This window comes from Schistocerca serialis, chromosome 6 (genome assembly GCF_023864345.2).
Source record: "Schistocerca serialis cubense isolate TAMUIC-IGC-003099 chromosome 6, iqSchSeri2.2, whole genome shotgun sequence".
In the NCBI taxonomy this organism is placed as follows: domain Eukaryota; kingdom Metazoa; phylum Arthropoda; class Insecta; order Orthoptera; family Acrididae; genus Schistocerca; species Schistocerca serialis.
The window spans coordinates 285,981,367-286,001,861 of NC_064643.1; the positions used below are offsets into that span (position 1 = coordinate 285,981,367).

Below are 20,495 nucleotides of genomic sequence, written 5' to 3' on the forward strand. Positions count from 1 at the left end.
TTCCCACTGAAAACATTAACCATACGGGGGAACTCTAGAACAGCTGGATCACAAAGGGAATAAGGGTTTCATGCCAGAAGAAAAGACTACTTCATGAAATGTGTAACTCAAAACATTCCTCACCTGTAGTACACGCATACTACAAAAAATACTCCAAAATATTAAGAAAAGTAATAAAAGCAGCAAAAATAATGCATAATGATGAAATCATTTATAATTCAGCTAATAAATCAAAGGCTATGATGAGTGTTATTAAAAATGAATGTGGAGAATACAGACAACCTTGCAAAAATATAACACTATCACATAAAAATAAAAAGGTAACAAACCCCTTAGAAGTAGCCAACACATTTAACAACTTTTTCACAGGTGTTGCTGATAATATGTTAAATCAAACGTAAAGAGCACCCAGGCAAATGAATATAAAATAAGTGCATGTAGAGGATCAATGTACATCAGTTCTGTTTCACAAGATGAAGTAGCTAAAGCAATAAAAGGACTAAAAAATTCCAAATAAGCAGGTATTGATGGTATACCTGCAACAATGTTAAAGAAGAGCGCATCAAACCTAATTGAAATACTCACACACTTATGCGACTGCTCACTTCAGGCAGGCACTTTACCTGATGTGTTGAAAACATCAAAAGTTATTCCTGTATATAAAAAAGGGGCTAAAGACAATGTAATAACTACAGACCCATCACAATTTCCTCCTGCATCTCTAAAGTACTGGAAAAAGTTGTGTGTGAGAAACTTATGAAATTTATAAATAAAAACAGCATTCTATGTAATGAACAACATGGATTCAAAAATAAGAGGTCAATGACAACTGCTGTCTATGAGTGCATCAATTCCATCCTAAACCTGATGGACAAAAAACAGGAAACAATAGGAGTATTTATTGACTTGTCAAAAGCTTTTGACATGGTGTCCAACAAGTGGATCAGTTCCTTCCTGACTAATTGTAAGCAGCCAGTGTGCATCAAGCACACAAATATTGAACTAAAAACTGTATCTAATCACTTATCTGACTATAAAAAAAAATGTGGTGTACCTCAAGGATCAGTAATGGGACCCCTTCTGTTTCTTCTGTACATAAATGATCTAAGCTTAAATGTTGATGCATACAAAACAATCATATTTGCAGATGACACCACGATTCTACTAAAAGCAGACGACGATGAACAGTTACAGCAGACAGTAAACACGGTCACGAAACAACTTAGCAGCTGGGTACAGAGTAATCAGCTTGTAATAAACAGTAAGAAAACCATTGCTCTAAAATTCCACAATGTTCCTAACAAGGACATGTTTATCCCATCAGTCTCTATCAATGACGAACCAGTTGGTAACAATACTGAAACCAAATTCTTAGGACTTTGGCTGCAGATTAACATCAGATGGAATAAGCATATTGAATATCTCAATGCAGAACTGAGCAACACATGTTACCTTCTTTATTCACTAAAATCATGCTGCAGTGAGAAAACAGTATTGAATGCATATCATGCGTACTTTCATTCTCGCCTTAGATATGGTGTCACCTTCTGGCGAAACTCTAAAACAGCTAATAGCACTTTTAAACTACAAAAAAGGGCCATTAGAATCTTGTTTGGGTGCAAGCCTAGAGACTCTTGTAAACCCCTGTTTAAGAAATCTGCTATTCCTCCATTACCATTTGTATACATTATAGGAACTCTTTTGTTCTTTAAATTAAATGTAATAGGCAAGGACCGGAGACTGCAAAAAAACTGTGATATACATGAGCACTTTACCAGACAAAACAGAAACTTACATGTGACTCAAATCAGCACAGCACTGTGCCAAAAAGGTACTTTTCACATGGGAGTTAAGCTTTATAACAAACTTCCGGAAAACATAAAAGCTATCACTGAGGTCAATACATTTGGAAAATCTCTAAAGTCATATTTACAGCATCACTGCTTTTACTCCATTGGAGAATATTTAAATTTATGAAATGTGTTCTATAATACTTACGTGTAAAGTGTATTATTGTAACCTTAAATATGTATGCCTTGAAATGACTTTCAGTCTGTATATTTATAACTTGACTTGTCTAATGTCTTATGCATAAGCTGCTATGTAGACAACATGACCAATAAAAAATACAATACAATACAATACAAGGAACACATTACAATTCTGTGCAACACTAAGGCTTGTGGGAACCACAAAGCGAAACTCTAATGACTAGAAAATAAAAAAAAAGCTTGAGCATTCAAGGACATCACAGCTCAGGATCTCCCTGTGCATTATTACAACCAAAAAGAAGCATGGATGGATAGTGAAACTTTCAAAAAACTGTTTCACACGCATTTTGCAAAACAAGTTCGGCAATTTCTAGAAGAGAATGGATTGCCACAGAAGGCTGTTCTATTGCTTGATAACACTCCTTCACATCCCGATCAGAAGATTCTCGTGGTCTCATCACAACTAAGTTTTTACCTCCCAACAGCATTGCCTCTGTACAGCCAAAGGATCAAAGCATAATTCTCTAAGTAAAACAGCACTACTGGGTTTGTCTCCTGAGATTATAAGTTGATGAGGATGATTTGGTGGCATTCTGGAAGAAGTTAAAAATTCTACATGTCATACGCAAGATTTCTGATGCCTGGCAGGAAGTCAAGCCACATACACTAGTTTGATCTTGGAGGAAAATTCTTCCAGATATAGATTTTCAAGGTTTCAGTGATAAAAAACAACTGCACAAATAATTACTCTGGCAACTGGTTTAAATGGTTTTAGAGGTGTCAAAGAAGAAAACTTGAGAGAGTGGCTGAAGATCAATGCATCTGAACCCGGCTTTCAGTACATGAGTGAAGCCGAAATTGTGACCGCTGTCACGACCAAACAAAGAAGAGGACAGTAAATGTAAATGTGCGGATGACAGTGACCTTGTCTGTCACTGAACTGGGTTGAAACATGTTGATACTCTACCAGATTATATGGGCCAGAGGGGAGTTTCCACTACTATGACATTACTGCTGCACAAAGAAACTTAAAATGGCACATGAAAAAAATGTCAACTTCTCTCAGAAGCTGATCAAAATCACACAATATTTTAAGAAATAAAAAAGGCCTACAGTACCTATGCACAGGGCAAAAGTACCTATGCACAGAACTCGGATAAACTTTTTAACCAAGTTTACAGGTTTGAAAATATATCGATTATTCTTATTTTGCAATTATTCATGCACCTTCTCCCCCACTGCATGTAAAAAATCAGAAATTCTTAGGTCTGAACAAATCCTCTTTCATTCAAAAGTTTAGTATTCATCATAATCTTTCATTCTACAACAATCTTAACTTCTCTTATTGTTATAACTTTTTAGTCCTTAAATACACACACACACACACACACACACACACACACACACACACACACACACACAGAGAGAGAGAGAGAGAGAGAGAGAGAGAGAGAGAGAGAGAGAGGCATGTGTGCGTGTGTACATTTGTTGATACAACCTTTTTTTCTCTCTTTTTTTTTTTTTTTTTTACCTCTTACCAGACGTACCCGATACACCAGGTATCAAAGACCCTTTAATTCTGCAAGTGTTGTAAGAACCACAGTGCAAACACTTGAGGCCGACAACATGGAACTTAACAGTGGATTCCTGAAAAAAGTCAAGGAAAATATGCCATCAGATTGGTAACAAACATCTAAAATGTGTATAATTAGCATTAGTATGTAAGACACTTACTTTATGACAGTCTTTACACAAAATTTCTGCTCTATAGTTTATGTATTCTGGTGGCATTGGAGTTGCTGCAACCTCAGCATCAAGGAATCCCCAAAGCTGAAATAATACAACAGCACATAATCATGAACTACAACAATAAATGGAGTGACAAAAGGAACAGTATGTGTAAAGAACTTACTAAATAAATTTCTGTGAAGAAACTTATCACCTAAAACACAAACACACACACACACACACACACACACACACACACACACACACACACAGTGACTGTAAGAAACACTGGTGTTCCATTACCCAAAAAATGACTGGAATAATAAACAGAAACAAAAATATTTCTTGTTACATAACTGGCATAAGTAGGAAAGTTAATAAGTGGTTTGAGTCAAGAGCGACACAGTGGAATACGACAACATATTGTTTTGTCTATTAGCTGATAATACTTTTTGTTTTTCAATAGTTTTACATCATTAATGGAGATAATATTGCAACAGGTGCTTGTACAACTTGATTTCCTGCAAACGACATCGTGATCTATTATTAGAGCAACATAATTGTACCTAGAGTCTATTGTCAAAATGAATTTTTAGTTAAACATATAGAAATTCTTGTGGTTTGCAGTCATAATAGTGGATTGGTGCAAGCCTCAACGATAGTATGTCCTGCACAAGTCTCTTAATACCTGCACAACTGCAGCAACCTATGTCTACTTGAACTTGTAATGAAGCCTTGCTCTCCTTTCACAATTTTTAACTCCCCATCACCTCTTTCTTCCAACTTAAATTATCAGTGCTTTAATGTCTCAGAATGTGTCTTATCAACCAATCACTTCTTTTAGTCATCATTTGCCCTAAGGCTCTTTGTTTCCTCCAATTTGATACAGTAAGTTACTCGATCTAACCATCTAATCTCCTGCATTCTTCAGTAACACCACATTTCAAAAGCATGTACTCTTCTCTAGCATGTACTGTTCGTCATCCATGTCTCACTCCCATATACAGTCATACTCCAAAAAATACTTTCAACAAAATCTTCCACACACTTGAATTTACAATCAATGTTAATCATTTCTTTTTTTCAGAAAAAACTTTTCTTGTTATTACAAGTCTGTATTTCACATCCTCTTTCTTACTTCCATTGAGTCATTTAGCTGTTCAAATAGCAAAACTTGTCTACTATCTTTAGTGTCTCATTTCCTAATATAATTGCCTCATCACAACCTGATTCAACTGACTACACTTCATTACCCTTATTTTACTTTGGTTTGGACAGTGCTTTGAAACATAACATGAACAACAACAAAAGCAAAACATGGGTAAAAGAGCATATTCAAATTAAATAAGCGCCAAGGGAATTACCAACAAAGTACTAGGCAACAGATGAGTTTTGCTATTTGGGTAGCAAAATAACTGATGGTGGCTTAGTAAAGTGGAAACAACATACAGAAAGAAAAGTGTGTCTGAAATGAGAAGTTAGGAAATCGTTTTTGAAATTATGTGTCTGTAATGTAGCCTTTACAGAAATGAAATGTAGACGATAAATAGTACAAGGACACAAATTTTTGAAATCTGGAGCTAAGGAAAAATGTTTAAGATCAGATGGGTAGTTTGGACAACTAATGAAGAACTATTGACTAAACTGGGAGGGAAAGAATTGTAGCACAACTGGGTATCACTGAATGCTATTTCTCCTGCAACGTGCAACACAAACCTATTTGGCAACGGAAGTGTCTTAGCAGCAGGCCTTTCGGGAAGCCTGTGCAGTTAGCAGTGACAGCATGAAATGGAGCGTGCATGCACAACACAAACCAATTTGTGTTTCTCGAGTGTGCAGAAATGATCACAGCAGCACAAGATAGCCCAGAAATTTGGCAGTCTGGTCATTCTTAGTATAAAACTAGCCAACTGCAAGAAATATATGGAGTGAAATACCAATGGAACTTAATACTGACAGCAAGTAAATATTTTTATTGCGTCATTTTGTTCTGACAACTAATTCACAAACATGTCTAGCACTTTTTGCCACCAGTGATGTTGGCTGCAACTGTTTAAATTGTGTAATACTATTTTCATTTAAAATAAAATTTTAAAAAGAAAAGTTGCTGAATTCACTTTTATTGCTTACAGCATGGTAAACTAAGTTTTTTCCTCTAGTGATACAGCCGAATGGAAATTGATGCAGGGCACTCTCAAGCATGCATCAATCTTTCTCAAAATATAATCAAATATAGACCCAGATAAGCTTGTGCATTCATGGAATTTATCACTATCTAACTGTAAACTTTCATACAATGTATTAAGATCTCCAAACAATTCTCTATGTCTCATTAGCGTATTTGGAACTTTCCTTACACTGAATATATTAACTTTCAGATATGTACGTCAATCCAGTACCACATCAGATAGCAATGCGTCTGACTATTGTTTGTCTGATTGCTGCAGAATGCTACTATACACGGCTGAACAAAGAACTGCTATTCTGGACACTACAGTGCCAGTTCGCATTCTGAGATCATAGAGTATTCTGTCCGCTGTAGCCTAAAAGAAAAGATTGATAACAGGATACATCATGTGGCATCAAGGAATACTCAATATGGTGCTGAAGGTAAGTGTGATGGGTACAAATTTTAGAGGGACACCAAGGCTTTCTACAGCAAGTACATTCCAGAGGATGTAGATTGCACTAGTTATTCAGAGATGACATGCTCACATGGGATAGACTAGCATGGAGGGCTGCTTCAAACCTTTGCCATCTCTGGCAGAATTACGTCATTGTCAAAATGTTGAGTTTTTATTTTTCCTTCCTGAACTTTAAGACCTGTATTTTCTGCCAGTGATTCTTTTACTGCTCACTCCATGTATAGACTGCATAACCTAGGGAATCTTCTACAACTCTATCTCACCACCTCCTCAATTACTATTCAGCCCGTCTTCTACGATAATCCATATAGTCAGTAGTGTCTCAAGTGTTTCTAGATTTCTTTAAAACCCAAGTTGACCTTTCCAGAGGTCAGCTATTACGTGTCTACTGATGCTTCTCTAAATAATTTTGTTACCATGATTTACTTAAAGTGATGTTACTATAATATTCACGCAAACTAGCACCTGCCCTCTACGGTATCAGGGTTATTATATTCTCCTTTAAGTCTTGCAGTATTACACGTATTGCAGTATTGCATAATAGTGGAACAATTGTGTTATGGTTAATAATTCTGAAGGAATGTGATCTATTCCAGGTACCTTATTTCAAGTTAAATCTTTCAGTGCTCTGTCAAATTATTCTCACAGTATCACATCCCCCAGCCCCTCTCCCCATCTTCATCAAATTCCTCTCTCCTTTTCATAATATTGTTCTCAAGTTTGCCTTGATATAGCCCTTCTAAATATTACCTCCCTTCTTTGCTTAGTACTGACTTCCAATTATCATCAGCCCTTGAAGCTCATATGGCTGCTTCTCTTTCCTCTTTTCAATGTATTACATACAATTTTTCAACAATATCTTATAAACATTAAGATACTGTCATTAGCTGGGCCTAGCAACATAATTTTGACACAAAAGATACCACCACCACCATCACCACCACCACCACCACCACCAACAACAACAACAAGACTGGTATTTTTTAAGAAGTTCCTCTCACATATGACACAAGCCATAGTAAGAACTATCACCATGAAGAACCTGAAAATTAATTATTTTAAAAGAATAACAGTATTACGAAAAGGATAGATTTCTCTTCACCATATAGAAGAGATTTGAGTCACACAGAGGCACAACAAAAAGACTCCTAAACAATTGGGGTTTGGCTGAAGGACCTTATTTTAAAGTGGACAATCACACACATTCATGCAAGCACAGCTCACACACACGTGACCACTGTCTTTAAGCTTTTCATGTACCTGGGTCATGTCCAGGAGAGATGTCTGGCAAGTTGGACATGCATAATGCCCTGCTTGAAGCAAATCTTCAAAGCACGTTCTGTGTAACAGATGGCCACATTCTGGAATGTGGCATGGAATCCGAGATGTATGGATGTCCTCAAGGCACACAGGGCAATTTGCTCGAGACACATTTTCTACACACTGAAATGGTTAAAATAAAGTTATTTAACAGACAGTTGTTCAAGTTCTGAAAATAAACACTTTTCTGATTACAAGTAATAAAAATAAAACTGATGTAGCTGTTATTGATAATTAAACATACACATTCACAGCAAAATAATGTATCTTAAAAAAGAATACTGGTGTCTACAAAAATTTGCTATGAACACTTAGGTTGTCGCAGGAGGAATAGTCAGTATCCAGGGACATGAGGCGAACCATCACTGAAAGTAAAAAAATCTGGTAAAAAATGACTCTCAAATGCATAACTTAACAGCTAAGAGCACTACATCTTCGCTACTATGAAACAAATCTCTTTTACTGAAAGCTCTTTTCTTTCCATATTATGGGAGGAGGTAGTGTGGACCAAAACCATCCCACAATATGTCAAGGATGATTATAGAGGAAGTTCAAAGAAAGGGTGGCCAACATCTAGGATCAATGAGATTCTGGTCATATGTGAAGTACAGCAGTGGCAAGACACAATCAATACCTTCACTGTGTGACAGAGTATGTTGATGTAATAGCTCCATACTGAACAATCATATACAACCACTTGCTCAATGAAAGATCTACCCAAAGACTGGAGTGTTGCTTAGGTCACACAAATACTATTGGAAGTAAGAGTAATCGAATGAATTTTGTACCCATATCACTGATGTCAAAATGCAGTATGATGTTGGAACATACACTGCATTCAAACATTATGAATTACATTGAGGAAAACAGCTTGTTGACACACATTCAGCATTGATTCAGAAAACACTGTTCTCATGAAACACAACTAGCTCTTTATTCTCACAATGTAACGCTATCAACAGGGGATCTCAAATTGATTTCTAGATTTCTGAAAGACTTTTGATACCATTTCTCACAAGCAACTTACAATCAAACTGTAAGCCTATGGAGTACTCTCTCAGTTGTGCAACTATATTCATGATTTCCAATTAGAAAGATTACAGATGATAGTAACTGCTGGAAAGTCACCAAGTAAAGCATAAGTGATAACTAGATTTTCTCCATGGAAGCGTTATAGGCCCTCTGTTATTCCTAATCTATATAAACGATTTAGGAGATAATCTGAGCAGCCACCTTAGATTGTTTGCAGACAACACCATCATTTACAGCCTCATAAAGTCATCAGAAGATCAAAACCAATTACAAAATTATTTAGACAAGATATCTACACAGTGTAAAGAGTGGCAATTGACCCTAAATAATGAAAAGTATGATCATCCACGAGTACTAAGCGAAGTCCATCACATTTCAGTCACATGATAAATCACACAACTCTAAAAATTGTAACAATACCAGAGAAGGAAAGTTGCTACTCACCATATAGCGGAGATGCTGAGTCGCGAAAGGCACAACAAAAGATTCACGCAATTATAGCTTTCGGCCATTAAGGCCTTTGTCAGCAGTACACACACACACACACACACACACACACACACACACACACACACATGCTGTGCAGTATGGGATGCTTCACAAGATTGCTCCTGGCAGAAGGTATGAAGGGAAAGGAACAGGGTTTAAGGAAAAGGACCAGCAAGGTTTAGGAAATAGGGAAAGTTACAGAAAAGTTGTCCAGAACCCCAGGTCAGGGGAGACTTACTGGACAGGATGAGAAGGAAAGACTGATGGTATGGGACTGCACAGGCCGGGATTTGAAAACCTGAGAGCATAAAAGTGGAAGATAGGATAAGACAGAGATTACTGAAAGCACATCATGCTAGAGTTAATAAAAGCAGAAAGATAAATGAATTATACATGGTAGAGAGGTCCCAATGACTCCCACCAACTTAGGATGAATGGGCACAGACAGGAGGTGTATACTGGCAACACAGCATCCTGTAGCAGAGCATGCTCTACAATATGACAGCTGTGACTAGTTCCTCTGATGTCCAACAGTGTGAACTGATGTTACAACATGTGCTTGGTTCTCGCCACTCACCTGTCCTAAATTTACATTAATTTCTTTGGCCTCAGCATTTCTTCTTCTTCTTCTTCTTCTTCTTCTTCTTCTTCTTCATTCCCTTTTAGTTTTCTGTACCTTTTATTTTCTGACCTGTCTATTCACCCTCACCCCCTCCCCCAACTGCCTACCACATATAAAGCACTTAGCTTTCTGCTCTTATAAACTCTTGCACCTTTGTTTTCTTTATTGTCCTATCTCCACCTTTATGCTACCAGGTTTTCAAGTCTTGTCCTGTGCAGTTCCCAAAAATCAATCTTTCCTTTTCACACCATACAGCAAGTCTCCCCTGGCGCAGCATTCTGGGCAACCTTCCTGTAACTCCCCCATTTCCTCACCCTCATCAGTCCTTTTCCTTAATCCCTCTTGTCTTTCTGCCAGAAGCGACCACTGGTTCTGAAAGCTTGCACATTTCCATAACTATTATGCATTTTTTCTCCTGCTGTCACTTGGTGAGTAAATCTTTTATATTCCAGTTGTATTTGTTATTAGTCGATAAGGCAAGCTGTATTTCCTGAAAGCCTTACATATGTAATAGTAACAGCTTTTTGCGAAAGGAGACAGATGAGACATTTCTAATTACGGACCCATCTCCCTCCATCCTTTCTACTCATTTTATTTTGTTTTATTTTATTTTAATTTCTTTTGAGAAGGTAGCTTGGAACAGAACATGAATCACCTTTCTTAGAATAACCTTTACACTGTATGTTGTTTGAATTCTTTAAAGGCTGCTCTGGCGACAATGTACTATATCATTTCATTAAGATGGTTCTGGTAGGCAAAAGCGAGAAAAATTACAGTGATGGCATTTTCTGTGATACTGCCATGGTATTCAAATGTGTAGATGGAAAAAGAAGGAACTTCTATTGCATGGCTGGAGTCATATTTTAAAAGCCAAAAACCAAGGGTAAAGTTAATATACGGTATCATCAGGAATAAAACTAAATTCAGAGTCGAGAAATATTATACATGGTGTCTCAAAAGTTCAGCTTATGGGCCACTCCTTGTCTTGACCTACACAAAGGATTTCGGCTCAATGCACATAGGCAATTTATTATTGTGTACTCCATCATCATCATCATCATCATCATTTTCTCATGTGTTTCAGCATTACACGTGAAACAATGGAGCCATGCACACTATGACTGTGATGCTGTGAATTCGCTGCAAGGGCACAGCGAGAGAACTGTGCTCGCCAACCACTGCTGCATCGCCTCGATCTAGCCGACTGTTGCAGTGTACCGAGTTTGGACTTGGAATAATTCACTGAAGGGGTGAAAAAATACCCTGAAATATAGAACACTTCTTGTAAGGAGTATCATGACAGGATTAACAGGAGAGCCTCAGGGCTTCAAATGTTTGTAAGGTTTTGTGTGGTTTGTGCTGCGAAACCAAATCAGGAGAGAAATGACAAACATCATTCTGAAACTAGTTCGCATCTGTGTTCTCCAGATGGTGTTTTTACTCGAACGTGGCTATTTAAAACTTGAAATAAGGCTCAGCAGCAAATGCTTTGCCCCTGGTGAGAGCCCCTTCATCTGACTGAACAAATTTTCAGTTAACAATAGCAGATACAGTCTGTTACATTAGCAGGCTCGTTGAAATCAATTGCTTTATTGTATAGCAGTCACAAAATACAAAACTGCACACATTTCAATAGTGATATTGTCACGTAGAAGGAGGTGTAAGTAGATGAATGACGAACACTAACTTCACTTAACGGAGATTTATTCAGCACTTGCACATACAAGAGCATGGAGCGAACTGCCTCTGGCCAAAACATACGGTATATATACAGTTGCAGAACATTCCAGTACAATGATTCTTGACATTTGTGGATACCTCTAGAATGTACACAAATTGAATATAGAAATTAAAATTGTACAGTCCAGGTGGGTTTTGAACTCACGACCCTCCATGCAACAGTTTAGTATCATAACCACTACATCACAGTGCTACTCAGCTTTTTCTACAACACTGCTCCCTCCTTATGAGAACAGTGTCTCGGTGTTACGTCCTCCTAGTCCGGAAATGAGTCATCGGTCCTGCATACTCCGACTCCCGACGACCGATGCTTGCCCTGGCAGTGATCTTCTTAGAACTTCGTTAACCTTTACGCTTTTCATCACCTTTCCGCTTGCTGCCTGTCGCTGGAGCTTTGAATTTACCCTAGGCTGCAGGATCCGTATAAGGCTTCATTCGAAGGATGTGGAAGGATGTAACAGAAACACAGCGTCCACATCGTAGTTGCCTCACGCCCATGCACTAGGAAAAATGGCGTAAATCCTGTGGTGTCTTGTTTTTTTTGGTGGGGTTTAAGGGCACTCAACTACTGAGGTCATTAGCGCCCAGTCACTGTTGATAGAGCACATGGAATCTAGTAAAACTCAAGGGGAGGGGGGGGACACCAGAAAGACCTGACAAAGATGCAGATAAAATAAGTAAAAAGGTTAGATGTCTTTGGACAAGCCAGTCAAAGTTATAAAACGCAGATCACGAGCAGCTGCTCGAGCGTCATCAGCTAAAATATCCGGTAAAGTAGATGGCAGGGACAGGACAACACGAGATTGACTAAAGCGGGGACACGACAATAAAACATGGCGCACTGTTAATGCCTGACCACAAGGGCACTGCGGGGCTGGGTCACCGGAGAGCAGGTAGCGGTGGATAAACCGGCAATGCCCAATCCGCAACCTGGTCAGAAGGACCTCCTCTCGCTGAGATGGTCGGGAGGAGGTTGTCCAAGCAGTTGGGAGCGGTTTTACTGCCCGGAGCTTGTTTCCTTGGAGGGATGACCAAGAATCCCACCACAACGACACAAGCCTCTTACAAACATCCCCACGAACGTCAGATGACGGGACACAATGGGAGGCTGGCCGAGGCAGGAGGACTGCAGCCTTGGCTGCAACATCCGCAGCCTCATTCCCAGGCACTCCTATATGTCCGGGAACCCACAGAAAGCTGACAGGAGAAATGGTGTCTTGTTTGGCAGTGTTGTAGGCAAACGTCAAGAAAGGTAGCACCTCATCCCAGTTTCTCTGTTTAACATTGACAGCATGTTGGCCAAGGTCTTATTAAGGCGTTCAGTAAGCCCGTTAGTTTGTGGATGGTAGGCAGTCATCATGTGATGAGTAATGTTGCACCAACGGTTTACCTCTGTCACAAGATCGATGGAAAAACTTTCCCTCAATCCATAATTAATGACCTTTTTATACAATACAATGTCTTCCACAATGAATTTGGCTACCTCGGATGCTTCTGCTGTTTCCACAGCTTTTGTAATGGCATAGTGTGTCAGATAATCAGTGCAAACAATAATCTATCTATTGCCACTAGCAGACATTGGAAAATGTCTGAGGATGTCAATCCCAACATACTGGAAAGGCATTTCGGCTGATGAAATTGGTATGAGACGGCCAGGTGGTTCCTGAGGAACTGCCTTTCTCCTCTGGCACTCTTGACAGTGTGACACACAGTAACGGACACTCCTAAGTAAACCTGGCCAGAAAAATCTCCTGCGGATCCTATCGTGTGTCTTGATAAATCCTAAATGTCTGGCCTCAGATGTGTCACGGAATTTCTGTAGAACATCTGAGCTCCTGTGTTTAGGAATCAGTGGTAGCCACCTCTTTCCAAACAGAAAGCAATCCATTAACTACCTTAAATTGTCTTTTCACATCCTATGACTGATTTACGGCAAGTATAATTTGAGATATCTTGGCGACCTCCTCCTGCTCAGCAGAGAGATCAAGGCGTGCAGCGAGACAGTCACTATCTTCATCCATGTCTTGATGGTCATGCACAGGGTTTCTTGAGAGACAGTCGGCATCTTTGTGTTTTCTTCCACTTTTGTACACTACGGTAATGTCATACTCTTGAAGTAGTGCCCACCTGGCGAGTCGTCCTGTTGGATCCCTTAAGACCTGTCAACCAACAAAGTGAATGATGGTCTGTAACAACAGTGAATGGCCTTCCATAGAGATATTGTCAAAATCTGTGCATGGCCCAGATCACAGCAAGACATTCTCTTTCTGTAGTTGAGTAGTTTCTCTCAGCTTTTGTAAGTGTGCTAAAAGCATAGGCTATAACCATCTCTTTTCCATCCAAAATTTGGACCAGAACATCACCGATCCCACACCCGCTGGCATCTGTGTGTAGTTCTGAGGGTGCTCTCTCATCATACAGACCAAGTACAGGGTCAGTAGTCAGAGCTCTTCACGGCACGTGGAAAGAATCTTGTTGAACACCACCCCAGATAAATTTAGCCATCAGCTTTTAACAACTCTTGGAGTGGCATGACTTTGATACAAAAGTCTTTGATAAAATATGGTAATAAGAACATAATCCGAGGAAGCTTCTCACATCTCTAATACTTTTAGGAATAGTGAATTCCGTTATAGATCTCACCTTTTCTGGGTCTGGCCGCAGACCTTCGTTTGACCCAAGGTATCCCAGTATTTTGATTTCTTTTGCTCCATAAAGACACCTTCTTGGGTTAAGTTTCAGTCCGCCTTGTTGGAGACGCTTAAGTACGGCCCTCAGACTTTTTATATGTTCATCAAATGTCTCTGAGAACACTATAATGTCATCTAAATAATAAAAACACATTGTCCACTTCAGGTGCCTTAGAAGATTATCCATCATCCATTCAAAAGTTGCTGGTGCATTACACAAACCAAACGGCATTACCTTAAACTCATACAGGCCCTCAGGGGTGATGAATGCAGTTTTCTCACTATCAGCCTCATCTTCTTCGATTTGCCAGTATCCCGAGTACATGTCCGTGGTTGAGAAAAACTTAGCCCCCTTCAAACAATCTGGTGTATCGTCAATTCATGGAAGGGGGGTAAACATCCTTTTTACTTATCTTATTAAGCTTCCTATAAACAACACTAAAGTGCCAACTGCCATCCTCCTTCCTGACGAGAACCACTGGTGATGACCATGGACTCTGCGAATGCTGAATGACTTCATTTTTCATCATTTTCTCTACCTCATCACGAATTATTCAACGTTCCACTGCTGACACACGGTATGCTCTCTGGCTTATTGGTTGATGGTCTCCAGTGCTAATCCGGTGCTTCACCGATGATTTGTCTAATTTGCTCTTCACCTGCACATTGAAGCATTCAGAGAACTCTAGAATAACAAGTACCTTCTTCTGTTGTTCCTTAGTTAGATCTGGTGATAGTCAAGCTAGAAGACCTGTCTCATAGTGATAGCGCTAATTTCACCCACAGACTCGGCGTGGGAGGTTTCTATGACACTCCGCTGTTCTGCAATTAACACATGCATCTTGGAAGGATCTGTGGTTCTCAGTGACAGTTAACTATCCACAACTCACCGAATCCGTTCTTAAACGAGATGACAGAGGCTGGGATGAACAAGTTATTCTTCAGTGGTATGTTTCTCTTACATTCTACTACAAGATCCATGGACTGATGCATGGCCTGACATGTGACAGTTACCTTTCTACTGCTGACTGCAGGAATGATCACTTCATCCAGCATACAGTCTCCACACGCTTGGATGCGCATCTTACTGTCCACAGTATCTCATCTTGTCTAGCAAAATCTTCGAGCAACCACAATCTATAATTGCCTGAGAAGCTTTCAAAAAGCGCCATCCAACAACGACGTCACGACTACACTCTTGTCAGACAATGAATTCTAAGGGCTGTGTATGGCCACTTATACCCATACGAATGGTACATCTTCCTGTAGGTTTTACATATTTCCCATTAGCCACCTTCAGCAGAGATGTTTAGTTGTCGACGAATATGGTTTTCTGCAAATGGCAACAGTACTTCTCCGAAATGACTGACTATGATGCTCCAGAGTCCACAAGAGCTTGGGCTGGTCGGACATCCATGAGGATATCGATGCAGTTTCCTATCATTTTTGTAGTGATCGACGGCGGAGGATTTTTCTCTTCAGCGGCCTCTGAGAAAGGTCACACCCTTTAGTTTTCCAGGTTGCGGCAGCTAGGTGATCGGCTAGAGCTTCTAAACAGCGATGGAGACCTTGATCGGCATGTTCGGGAGCATCCTCTCCAGTGGCTAGCTTGTGGCAATGGTGACCTACGTCGTCCTGCACCCACATCTTCTTGTTCATCTTCATTGTCCTAGAGTTGGTGCACCACATGTCCTGGTCATCCACAGTGGAAACATACTGGTTGGTTATCCTGGGTCCTCCAGACGTCAGTCTCCCTTGGTGCCCAAACAGGTTCCTCATGCGACATTGTAGGAACGTAACTCCGCCTGGGTCTCGACCTCCGCCTGGGTCTCTACTTTTTCACCGTTTTAAAGGGAAATGAAGGACGAAAGATTGGGTTCAATGTCTGTTCCACTTCCTCCCTTTTCTTGAAGAGTCTTGGTTTCTTGCTCGCCGTGCAATCCAGGTGCCTTCTGATCTTCCTCTCTCACTATGTGATGATGAACACTTGTGAAATCTGTTGCTTCCTCCATCACAGACATCAATACGATGTTTGGAAGCTGTTCAAACTTCTTGCATGTAATTCTTTTTTGATGCATTGTCTCAATATACTGGCACCATTTTATGAAGTTGTCTGCAGTCGAAATATCCTTCAGGAGTAGGCTTGATAGATGACCTCAGCAACACCCTTCATGAGATGTGGAACCTTATCTTCCTCCTCCACATTTAACACAGCCCCAAGATGCCTTGAATGTAGAACGCTGTAGTTTCTCCTGGACCCTGTGCCCTGCGCTTTATCTTCAGCACTGCACTTCTGTTGTTGTGTGTCACCGAATACTTCCGCAGTTCCGCCTGGAATACCTCTCAGCTTGTGAACTTCTCCTCATTGTTCATTGCTTGGCAGTGCCCTCCAAGTAGAAAAATACATTAGCCAAACACACGGCGTCATCCCATTTGTTAAATATGGCTATACGCTCATATACCTTCAGCCACTTGTTTGGATCTTGGTGGCTATCATCACCAGAGAACCTGGAAGAATGTCTCATGTGGTGGCACACAGTTGCTGTCATTGTAACGCCTTCTTCTTCTTCTTCTGTCTCTGATAGATTGCGATCTGTTGAATATAGCTCGAACTCAGATTTCTCGCCACAGTAAACGGTGGCTCTGTCGTGGCCTGATGGGAGCCACTGTGTCGTCGAAAATGTGTGCTTATCACAATGTCCAATACCCAGTGCCTCCACCAGAATAATGTCACGTAGAAGGTTTAAGTAGATGAATGATGAACATTAACTTCACTTAACAAAGTTTTATTCAGCACTTGCATATACAAGAGAGTGAAGAGAACTGCTCCCGGCCAGAACACATACAGTATGTATACAGCTACAGAACATTCCAGTACAATGATTCTTGACATTTGTGGATACTTCTAGAACGTACTCAAACCGAATGTAGAAATTAAAACTGTACAGTCCAGGTGAGATTTTAACTCAGCCCTCCATGCAACAGTTTAGTATCATAACTACTACACCACGTGCTATTCTTCTGCGACAGTATAAACTGAATAGTCTTATGTTTGGGAATAAATTGATGCAGTGTTCACTTCCATTGTTACCGACCACATTTCAATACATTTGTCTTGCCTTGCTACTTTGCCAACTTTATAGATAAAGTGATACACAAAAACATGATTTCTATTGTTAAATGAGCTTCTTCCTGGGGTTGATGGGATTTCATTGTCTAGACCACACAGCATGCTTTTAAAATCCTGTGGTATTTCTCAGCCACATTTATTAGCGAATTTTGATGTGCATTCTTTGTCCAAGACTTTCCACACAGCCTTACAAACTTTCATTACTATTTCACACAGTGTAGTGGGGCTGATGCAGACCAGAGCACATTACTGGAAAAGAACTACTGATGTTACGGCTGTTGTTTTAATGTTAATTCACCAAACAATTGTACACTCATTTGAAAATAAAGAATTTATCTTCATCTTCTCTCATATCGATAATGAGTGGCAAGAATGCTCTTTTCAGTAGCTGTGAACTAACCACTGGGTAGGCCCAAAACCCCCTGTTGCCTTTCGTAATGTATTCACACGTGAAATAAGCAGACACTGCATGGTTTCTTCCGCACTCATGCATATTGGTTGGCTTCCAATCTCGTACTTATGTGCAACTATCGCTGTGATGCAACCATGTGTGCATCTCAAATGATTTCTAATGCTACAAAGGATAGATAGTATACAGTAAATACCAGAGTTGGCACCAGTATGTGGATAAGTTAAGCTCAGTTCTGTTCTTTTGCCCTCAGAAATACCTCAATGAAGTAAACTGAGGATGATATTTCTAGCATACTTTCACTGTCTTAAGGCATAATAACCTGGGGCAACACAGATAAGGCCAATAAAATATTCATTTTACAGAAGTATACAGTAGGAATGTGCATCTTTATTTATGTCTCATATCAGAAATATACATGTTATGACTATATTACTTTTGTCCAAAACTTGGCCATTTCCAATGCATTTTCTGTCCGTTGATGGAGTTCATCAACTTTTGCAAAAGGTGGAATGCAGTCAATACTGCCACATATAATGAACAGTCTGATATTCACACTGAATATAATCCTGATCAGTGTAGCATCATCTTGCCAAATTAACCTTCAATCTACCAAATCCAAGTCTAATTCTATTCAAGCATTTCTAAGTTGTCCATCGCTCCTCACAGCCAAGAGGTAAACTCGTTTCCACACGGTGGGAAGGTAGGTTGCAGCCCTCCATAGTTGCAACCTAGCTTTTTCAGGAGTGGTTCAAAGTGTTGTCAATGTTTTAATTGACTTGGTTGTTGTTGGTGCGGTTTGTGCCCATACAGAGGATGGGTTCTCTCCTACTCCATCATCTTTCTTTCCTTAATCACAGCTATTTCTCTTCGAACATGAAGTTGTGCTATTCTTGTGAGATTGTAAACCCACTCGATTGGAGTGTATTCCAAACAGCTTATTATGATTCTGCACGTGTGTCACTAAGGGCATGTCCACCTTCTTGGTATTTGTTGAATTACATCAAACAGGACATGCGTTCTCTCCTGCAGAATAGCATAATGCCACTATGATAGTTTCAGGTTGACTGTCCCACTATGATCCAGCCAGGTTCTGTCAGATTGTTCCTGGTGGAAATTTTAGACTTTCAGTTCATGCAGGGATTCTTGAAACTAAGAGACATTTATAGTGTCACTCCTATATATTTTGTGGTCTCAGAGTGTTCCAGTTCAACACATGGTGTACTATCTTTCCTTTTTGACTAGCCTCCTTGTTTCTCAGATGAAAAGCACACACGTGTGTCTTTGAGGGATTTGATTTACAGTGGATTGAGTTGCAATACAATAACTGGAAAGCTCTTTAAGGGCATTCGTGAGGTTGTTCTCCACTGCTTCAAAATCTCTGCTCTAGATGGCTAGAGTATGAACATCAGCATGCAAGAAGTTCCTGCTATTGGGTGGTATAGGTTGATCATTTGTGTGTATATATTGAACAGAATTGGAGTCAGCACACTTCTGTTAGGCAGGCCATTTTTCTGTAGTCTCCATCGGCTATACTGTTCTTGAACGTTGATGAAGAATCTGATTGTGTAAAAGAGTGGTGCTGAGCATAGCTAAACTAAAATCCTTGATCATGTCGGAGACCTTGACTAGTAGTAGCTGGAGACTGGTCACATCCACTGCTGATAAGTCGAAAAAAACTCCTTCTGCCACCTTACGAACTTCAAACACATCACCTATAAACCACATGAGATTTACAAACTGTTCACCACAGCATTTGCCACTTAAAAAACCAGACTGCTGAGATATAAGTAAGGGGTCAACAACAGGTGATAGGTGATTTAAAATTGATCTTTCTCATAATTTGCAAAGGTGACATAGTAGTGTGACTGGTCTAAAATACTTAGTATTATTTCCTTCTCCATCAAGTTTCAGCAAAGCAATCACTTGGCTTTTCCAACATATCTTTGGGATTTTGCTCCTGTTCCCACAGTTGTTGAAAAGTTGGAAATTCATTTTTTCATTGTTAATCCAAAGTGTTTTATAGTCCAAGCTAGCAGATTTTTAATTTTTGCTCTGTTTGATAACCACCTCTAATTCTCTCATGATGAATGGTGTAAGGTCACTACTCTCCTCTTTGCTGTCTAAGTTTTTGTGATTTATGGGATGCCTTCCCATTCAGCAGTAACTGGTTGCTGCTTGACTGGCAATGATATTATGATGTGCAGTGGTCTTAGTCAGATCATTCATAAGGCGTCTTTGAAGTCTCCAAGCTTTACGGGTTTTTTCACTTTTCAAATCCAACCTTTCTATTGTTTCTACCCATTTATCCCCTTTTGCCTTCTTACAGAGGAAGTAAGCTTGTTTCCTGCTTCCACTGTAGCTTCACAGAAAGAATTTTCTTCAAATAAGTTGCTGTATTTTGTGAGTAGGGGACTTGATCTGATGTAATCCCAGGGATATAAGATGTTCAACAGCCATGAGGGATTGTCATTCTCAAGCATCTTTTTACAACCATAGTGAAGGCACCATAGCATCCAGGCACTGGTTCTATAGAAGATACTTTGGTGTTCAACAATTCTGCAAATCTTGACCAATGTGCCTTCTTTAAACTAAACCTTCCCCAAAAAGATACTTTCTTGAGATCTTAGAGAAGCAAATAATAAACAAATTCCCGGTTTTCCCAGTTAAAAACGCACTTTTTTCCCCCCACATGAAAA

General features: G+C 39.7%; 1 protein-coding gene across 1 annotated transcript in view; it reads right to left on the reverse strand.

Moving 5' to 3' along the window:
* Positions 1-20,495, reverse strand: part of LOC126484193 (RING finger and CHY zinc finger domain-containing protein 1) — a 100,959-nt gene that overhangs the window by 16,683 nt on the left and 63,781 nt on the right. Inside the window, exons 4-6 of the mRNA XM_050107607.1 lie at positions 7,625-7,807; positions 3,726-3,821; positions 3,530-3,638 (exon numbers count right to left, since the gene is read on the reverse strand). Of these exons, the coding sequence (XP_049963564.1) occupies positions 3,530-3,638; positions 3,726-3,821; positions 7,625-7,807 (388 nt within the window). The remainder of the gene's footprint in view (positions 1-3,529; positions 3,639-3,725; positions 3,822-7,624; positions 7,808-20,495) is intronic.